Source organism: Hirundo rustica, chromosome 8 (genome assembly GCF_015227805.2).
Source record: "Hirundo rustica isolate bHirRus1 chromosome 8, bHirRus1.pri.v3, whole genome shotgun sequence".
Classification (NCBI taxonomy): domain Eukaryota; kingdom Metazoa; phylum Chordata; class Aves; order Passeriformes; family Hirundinidae; genus Hirundo; species Hirundo rustica.
In genome coordinates this window covers 14589154-14597791 of record NC_053457.1, presented here as the reverse complement: position 1 = coordinate 14597791, position 8638 = coordinate 14589154, and the positions used below count along the sequence as shown (strand labels likewise).

Below are 8638 nucleotides of genomic sequence, written 5' to 3'. Positions count from 1 at the left end.
GTTTCCAGACTAAAACCTACTGTAATGAGAACGAAGTATAAATTATAATGAAATATTAACTCATATAAATCCCTATTAATTTTAATGGAGAACTTCAAAGCAAACAAAGCTCCTCCTCCACTGCTCTGCTGCTTTGTGAGGTATAAAGATTGTCCTAGCGTTGTTGGGTTTTAAATGTGATTTCCTATTTGATTATTTCACACAATGTCTTACCATTCTCTCATCAGCAGAGCTTTTTCACAAGGTTTAGGAAAATCTCAACAGTCAAACTGATGTCTGAAAGGATCTTAAATATGCTTATTTTGCAAAACACTTGTGTACAGTGAAATAGGGAGGGATTTCTCTCCAAGATAACCTCTCCAAGGACGAAGAACGAAATGTGGTCTGGAAAGAAAGAGGTTCAACTCACAAGTCACCATTATATTAGTCTTCTAATAACCTTGCAAGTCTCTTCCAGCAGAGAATAAAATAATCAGAAGCGATGCTTCAAATGCAAACAAGGAAGCAGAAATGTATTTATTTAATCTGGCAGGAAATCTTTATAAGGTCGACTAATCAATAAATCCAACCAGCAGCAAAGGGCAAAACCAAATTTGATTATCACTTCATGGTTCACCAGAAGGTAACAAGCTAATTTTCAGGCAGAGTGGTAGCATGAATTTCAAATGCTGTTACTGTATTAAAAATCACATTGGTTTAAGTACTGATTAACTGCTGACAGGAAAAGTGACATCCTCAAAACAGCTTAAAAGTAATTTGTATCAATTAGGCCAAGCCAGTGATGTAAGCTAAGTGTCTACCTGATATTAAACCACGGGTGATCCAAAGCCACTGACACAGAACTGATTTGGGATAATTTGGAGTGCAAGCAAACTGATGAACCCAACTTAAATGCTTCGAAGACCTGACACATTCTTTTTAATGTCCTCAATATACTACTTGATATACATTATCTTTTTGAAAACATATTTAAGAAGGAAAGACCCATGGAGTTTGCTGACCCAGGCTGCAAAAGCGTCATAAACACTTAATTCTGATGGTGTGGGTCCTGTGGCTGTCACAACTTTCTATAACAGCATTATATTTAGCAGACAAGCAAAAGAGGAACACTTCTGTAGGAGTGCCTGAGCTCTTGAAGAAACTGCCCTTGTCACAACACCAGACCTGAAACACAAAGTTTTCCTTAGGAGAATATGCATGTGAAAATTGTAACCAAACTGAGAAAGATGATTATGTTACACTCCCAAATAAAGAGGACTCAAACATCGTTTACAGCTGGATGCAAATATTGAACTTGCCTCTGGCATGAGCAGAAACCAGGGACAAACTTGGTCTGTCTTAACCACTTCAGTGGATTCATCCAGTAGCACCACTCAGGCACAGCAGTTCCACCCCGTGCAGTGAATACAGTGCTGCTGTTGGCTGCGCTGGTTTTGGAGGGTCTGAGCTGTCAGAATGAATCCATTGACCATTCTGTAGGCCTTTTATTTCAATGCATAATTTTCTTTAATTTTGTAATGTGCACTGATCATAGGAAGTTCTACATGCACAATGGCTCTGAAGGGGGAAACTCAGTAAAGTGAATGCAGTTAGGGTTGCCTGTTCAGCAGTCCTTCCTCTGCCGTAGCTGAACATCCAGGTTTCGCAGGTGCTTCAGAAAACCTCGATTGGGTGAAATCCATCGATGCTCCTTCACTGTCTTGATGGCTTCAACTAATGAGAGGTGGTGATTTATCATGAGATATGCTAGGACTAGAGAAGCTGATCTGCTTACTCCTACTGCACAATGTACCAGTATTTTGGCTGGAAAAAAAAAAAAAGAAAAAAGAAAAAATTTGCAACCATCAAGAGAAGAAACACAATGGATGAAGTTTAATTTAAATGTTTTTCTTCCTCTTCTGATAGATCATGTGAACTGCTAACAGTTAAGTCTAATTTGCCATTGTTACACTCACTTGTATGAAAAATGCCACGAGACCCCAATCTGATCCCAGAAACACTGGTAAATCAAAGAAAACCCTCTTAGAGTAATGAAGCTGTTCTGTTTTGACCATGAGGAGAAGACCCATTAGTTTCAGCAGGCTTGCTTATGCAAGGGAGAATGCTAAAGTCTGGCCTGTATGGATGGCAAAGACATAGTAGCCACCAAGAAAAATGACTGGCCTAGTACTATTGCATAATAAGGCAATTTGATGCAACTGTAATTCTATTTTGAAGTCAGAACTTGGGATACAGAGACAGCTCCATTAATGCCAGTTTACTCATGCTAAGAAATGGTCTTGCATGTAAAACAGGTTAATTCATATTTTATTGCACCACTACCAAGAAGCTCAGTTTTGTGTGGAACTCACTGTAAATCTCCTTGGGTAAATCTTCTTGGAGGCACAGCCTTGCAGGCCCTGTTCACACAAGAAACTCATCTGCAATATACAAACCTCTTCATACAGTTGGTGATGGCATAAAACAGGACATTTGTCTTTTTATTAATTTCTTGTTGCAAATACGGTTGGTATAAGATGGTCTCAAAAGCGAGTGTCCATTTTAAATGCATGTTTTTGCTTCTCCCTTTTTGAATGAGCCTTACTTTCCAAATAATCTCTCCTGTCCTGTCCTGTCCTGTCCTCTCCTCTCACTAGCTTTTTGGGATCTAGTCAGAGCTACAGCCACAGCACTCCCTTCTCCTGCCAGCCACCGTGCAGGTGACCAGCACCTGGCAGGACACCATGTAGTGATTTGTCCACCACTGAGATTGCAGAGCTGACCTCTTATGTGAGGCTGCTGATTTGCATCAAAATGTGACCAAGAACAATTTCATACCTCCTGGCGTGTTCAAGGCATTGTGGATAAATTGTGCAGCAGAGAAAAAGAACTGGCTGATATCAAAGCTTGGCAGGTCGTGGGCTGGTACGCCATAATAATCAATGGTTGCTCCATAAAAGTCCTGGCCTCCGTGGCTGTATGCTGTGCCATGGGCAGCATTTAAAACGTGGGTCACACCCATCTTCCACAAAACAAATCTATTGTGTGCTGTTACCCTAAGGAAAAGACAAAGACAAATCAAGATGGGTGCAGTGATATTCACGGAGCAGAAGCACTGAGATTGCATCTCTCAAACCACTGTTGGAGCATCAGCCCAGGCATTGCTTCTAAGGGCTATCGAGAAGGGAATACGAGCTTAATCGTAATCGTATCTCGGAAATCGCGCTGTCTGCAGTGTAAATGACAGCAATTAGCAGAACTGTGAGCTGTCTAAAGCCGCACCCGTGAGGCACGCTAACAGCAGGTATGGCAGAGGCGTGTCCCTACAGCCGTACTTACAGATCCCCTAAGAAGAGATTAGGCCATACTTCATCAACGTGATTGCAAGAGGGCCGCCCAGTGTTCAGGAGCTGCTCGATTTCCTTGAGGGAGGGGACACCCTCCGGGCGTGTCCCAGCTCCTGAAGCTCCCTGAAGGTCCTGGGTGTCGGTCTCCTCGGGCCCGGACATGCTGAGGTCCCGGAGGCCCGCAGGACGGGCCTGGGGCGCTGCCAGCGCCGCTCCGAGCGGGGCAGCGGCCGCACGGGCGGGGCTGGAGCCCGGCAGCCGGGCTGCTCCCGCAGGGCTGGCCGCCCGCCTCTGCACTGCCCCACCGGCACGGCCGCTCCAAACAGACGCCGGGACCAAATGGGCATTGCTGGAGCTTCGCTGGCTCCAGTCCGGTCTCTGGGCTCGTCTCCAGAGCCGCGCTGTTCTGCCACACAGCAGCCCGAGTGCCGGGGACAGCAGCCGCATGTGGCACAGCCCCCTGTCCCCCCGCAGGACGCGCACTAACGCTGGCTGTGATTGTCCCCAGCCGTGCCTTCGGCACAGCGAGATCTGGGCATTCATCACTAGCAATTAAAGCCTGATAAAGGAAAAATAGCAACCTGTCCCAGTAACAATTGTCCTTCATTTAGGCGGAGGTGCTTAAACGTAGCAGTGAAAGGGTCAGAAACGCACCAGCAGGTCCTACCAACACAGTCACCAGGAGGTTTAACACCAGGTGCACGATGTTGATGATGCCTTACCTGTCACTGATAATCTAGGGAAATTTATTTCTTGAAGCGACTGGTTTTTTTCACCAAATGGAATTATCAGACATAACTGTACTTTATATTTTTAATATTTTCTATTGCAGTCCTTCACTGGGTTAATACAGTACACCTGCCACATATTGCAGGATACCTCCCTCTGTTGAAAAGGTAACAAAAGCCAGGAGTATAATGGTTGTCAGGTGAAACTTGTAAGCCACTGAGTTAGTTTATATAGGAAGGTGTGGCGAGCCATAAATTGGGAGACTCATGATATCAAATTGTAGTATTAGTGGATATTTTCAAGTACAGCAGTGCCTGTGCTTCTGCAGGATGACTCCTAGCAGGGGTCCGCAAAACTGTCAGTGATGGAGCTACAAGGCAGAGCAAATGAAATGGTGATGCTGTTCCTCTGTAAGCCTGGCAATCCAGGAGAGAAGGTGACCCAAGAGGAGAAACTTGCTGCTGAGACTTTCCCCTCAGAAAAAAGGTCATAAATAGAAGGAACTCTTGGTCAGCTCTGAGCCACCTTTATTCCATATGCATTGATAAAATATGATGGATTTGCTTTATTTTATCAAGAGATGTGTCATGGACAATTCAAGCTGGGTATTAAAGTCTGGACTAATTAACTGGGCTTAGGAGTACTTAGTGAGAGATAGTACAATGCAATAGTCTCCAGCATCAGAGGACAAAAGTCATATGCAACAAGAGAAAAGTGAGTTTGTATAGAATATTTCATGAAGCAGAAATTATCTGTATTCTGTGGTATTTAGGGAAGAAACTGTTTAAAAGCTTCCAGTGTACAAAGAGACATGTTACTTCCCACTGCCATGTATGTTCTGACCTAAAACGTGAAATGAGGGAAACTACAAGTAAAAGTGCTGCTGTGCTTACATGGAGGGGGTAGTGGGACAGGCAGCCAGGCTCTGCTGTGGTGAGGCAGCCAGCTGGCCAGCAGAGGAGAGGACTGGAAAAATGGCTGAAATTACATGTCAAGTTCTATGTATATGCCCTCAATGCATTACCCTGTTTTTTGTTTTATTCTTGCGTTTGTTGTTGTTGTTTTGGTAAACTTTCAGCTGATTGATGTGTGCCCATGCATCAGGAAAATCAACTGACTGAGCAGGTTAAGTTCAGTTTAGTTTACTTTTCTCAGGTTCCTGGGTGGAGACTCAAGGCGAGGCTTTACTATGAGTTTTTTATAAACATAACCCCAGCCCATTTGTTGCTAATCAAGTTCTGTGAAAAAGGTGAAACTCGTATTTAAGTCTAGCCTTTTTCAGCTGTAAAATTTTATTAGCCTTTGCACCAATTGCAATGACTAAGAATTCACTAATTACAATGACTAGGAATTCATCTGTGGTATGAAAAGTGACAGACAGAAAAAAACAAACTCCAGAAAAATCTTGATCCCCCGACTTCATTCCCAAATTCTGTGTGCCTTGAACATTTGTATGCATACATCCATCTACTTCAAAACTGCCATTCCACAGCTAGCAGCTTCCAGACATTTACTAGTCTGCAAATGTGGCTTTGCTAAAGCTTTGTCACTTTTTTTTAGCCAGGAGTTGCCTTTGAAACAGACAGGAAGGAGGCAGAGATCTGGCTTTCAGACGGATTTCCCTCTCTACATCTCTGCTTATTTTCTGGCCCTTTTAACATCTACTAAGAAAGGATGTAGAAAGCAACAGACATATATGACACACTGAATAGAGGCAAGTTTAGCACTCTGTGCAGGAGGCACTTTTTGAGATTCCAAGCATTTGGAGGTTCTCCTGGCTGTTTGAATGCTGGGCAGCTCTAAACCAAACATTTGTGTGCAATTATATATGAACATTAAATAGCTGCTGTTTTACCTGAAATAAATGCATGCTTAATCTTGGAACATGCAACGGAAGGCATTCTAACCAGACTGTGCCTTTGTGATTGCTTAGAAGGTAGTACTTGGTACAATAATCTAAATCAAACAGTCCCTGGCTGATAATGTATTAGGTGGCCACAGTGTAAATTGCCATGGAGTGCTCTAGTAGCACAAGGCATGGCATTGCCAGGAAAACGTGCAGCAGTTGAAAATACTCATTTCACTTCTAACTGATGCCATGTCATCTCTCTACTGAAAAAAAGAGTGGAAATCAGACTCCTTTCACATATCCTGAAAGAAGGCAGCTTTTAGAGAGAAAATGTTACAGCATGGCAGTTCAGTTCGACAGGATTTTATAAATACAGTATCTCCAGCTGCTAAAAGCTTCTTCTCAATTCACTCATTAGCCTGTTTTCAGGATTTGATTTTTGGGATGGTTAACTACTGAGGAAGAATAGAAGTATTTGAACTCTGGTCCATTTTGGGCAATTCTAAGTGAGTAAGTGAGACAAGGTTTTCCAGTGCTCTACAACAATGTATTTTTAACACATGGAACAATTTTGTCTGGGGAGCACATGGAGTTTACTCTTTTTCATTTTTCCTTTATTATCCTCTTCTAATAAGCTTGTTTTCTGTCTTAAAAAATGATTATGGTTCAGTAATTTGATTAGTCCTTAGGCATTCAATCTCTTATTCTTTCAATACAGCATGAAGACATTAGAAGATAAAATAGATGCTTGAAAGTTCACACATGACTGACCTAAGTATGCTTCAACTGAAATACAGAGATTGTGAAGAAATTAGAAGGCAGGACTTGATCTGAAGAAATATGAGATTACCAAAAACTCCAACCCAAACCCAGAAAATGAAAAAAAAATTATTTAAATCAATTAGCACTTCTAGTAAAGATACCCCCTTGCCATGTTGTAGTCTATGCTGAATAAGAATTTTCATAAGCATATAATTCTCTGTTCAGCTGAGGCCCTTTTTTTCTGTGTAGGGCCTTAACATTTGAGATAGATTATTTCAAATTATTAAATGCTAACAGTATTACTCAATGACAATGTTTTTTAAAAGAACCCCATTACATTAACACATCTCATTTTCCTTTGCTCTATAACATATTGTAACTTGAGCTAGTTGGGAATTTTCAATATAAATTCCCTTTCTTTTATTGCATTAAGTGTCAGCCTGAACATTAAATCAATATAACTATGTGAACTGAATAAATTGTTTTCAATCTAAAGATGCATCAGTGTTATTACACATTTTAAATACTTTTTTTCCTTGGCAATCCATGGTTGTTTTAAAAATTTCTGTAGCATATAATTTTCATAAAATCTCAAACTGACATGTCAGCACTGGCACTGCCTGTCAAACTTACATCAATGCCTTCATGTCACATGGCATGAAGTGACATAACTCAAAGTGACGGAATGAGGTTTGTTGGAAATTGCTGTTAAATAAAGCACCAACTATTTAGATAATTCACCCTTTTAAAGTACATCAAATGTTAGCAAGGAGTAGTTTTCAGTTTTGAGGCACAACGACTAAGCAGCTATTACATATCTCAGTGTTACAAGTTTTAAATTCTGCTCTGTTACTTTTCCATGCAAGCTTATTTAGTAATTTTCAAAATATTTGCTAGATGATGAAATTAGAGGGGAAAAATGCCATTAGCAGTGATAACTTGAGACAGAAACTGACCATCAAGCTTTTTCCAGTGCTGAAGTGCAGAGATGCATTAGGGTTGGAAGGGATCTCTGGAGATCAGCCAGTCCAAGGCAGGGTTACCTAGAGCAGGTGATACAGGAAGCATTCAGGTGTGTTTGGAATGTCTCCAGAGGAGACCATGCTCTCCCTGGGCAGCCTGTTCCAATGCTCTTCAACCTCAACTTCTTTAGAAGCTCTCCCTCACGTTGAGGTGGAACTTCTTGTGTCTTTGCTTATGGCCATTACTCCTTGTCCTGTCATCGGGCAAATAACTTGTGCAAAGCAGCCCAGCAGCTGCCACAGCCATGCCCAGGGTGCTCTCCACCGTATATATGTCTGTCTGTCTGTCTTCTTCACCTTTGCTCTGGATGCAGCTCTTGGCCAGGGGTTACCTGCATGGAAATCTGTTGCTGGAATAACACACCTTATGACCTGTAAACTTCAGATAGTTCTGGATTAACATGCATATCTAAATACAGCTCATTTCCCAACCCAGATTTTTTAAAGTCTGCAGACTGAATTTGGAATGTAATTTTTAAGGTGGATTGCTGGTTTTGCTACAGTGTAGGGAAACAGGGTTAGGAAATTGCTGCTTCCATTTTTGTTTCTCTCCTGGAATCTGGTGAGCTGATAGAGCCTAGCACATGTTTATACGTAAAATAAAGCAACAAAGCCATAGCATTCTGAACAAAGCAGCAGTTTCCTGGTACCTCCCATGGAAAGAATGAGATCCCAAAAGGTGGGTTAGCTTCAGGACACTTAAGTGCTTAAGACTGTCACAGTGACCCATTCCATGATGAGACAGCTCTGTAGCCTGCTAAGGTTGTTTTTGCAGCGATTTTTAATTTTAGTTTGTTCTTATTTTTACATTTTTGGTTTAAACCAGTTGCTCAGATACAAGCAAAAGCAGCCATGGCACTTCGAAGTGTGCAAAAAGTTGTGATTAACTGGCAGTTGGTGAAGAAGAATTCATGTCACAAACAGTAGAAAATGTACACAATAGAGAAGCA

The 8638-nt window shown here is 41.8% G+C and overlaps 1 protein-coding gene across 1 annotated transcript; it reads right to left on the bottom strand.

Annotated features, from left to right (window-relative positions):
- Window positions 1-118: 118 nt before the first annotated feature.
- On the bottom strand, window positions 119-3855 carry DUSP13A (dual specificity phosphatase 13A). Its single transcript, XM_040071039.1, has 3 exons — window positions 3319-3855; window positions 2818-3035; window positions 119-1803 (listed from the first exon to the last, which is right to left on the bottom strand). The coding sequence occupies exons 1-3, from the start codon at window positions 3771-3773 to the stop codon at window positions 1604-1606; spliced, it is 873 nt and encodes a 290-aa protein (XP_039926973.1). The 5' UTR covers window positions 3774-3855; the 3' UTR covers window positions 119-1603.
- Between the last annotated feature and the right edge of the window lie 4783 nt (window positions 3856-8638).

Coding starts and splice junctions, on each gene's coding strand:
- DUSP13A (XM_040071039.1), bottom strand. CDS start 3,773: ATGCGGCTGCTGTCCCCGGCACTCGGGCTGCTGTGTGGCAGAACAGCG. Junction 3,036..3,318: donor AATCTCTTCTTAGGGGATCT/GTAAGTACGGCT, acceptor TCTTTTCCTTAG/GGTAACAGCACACAATAGAT. Junction 1,804..2,817: donor TGCCTTGAACACGCCAGGAG/GTATGAAATTGT, acceptor TTTTTTTTCCAG/CCAAAATACTGGTACATTGT.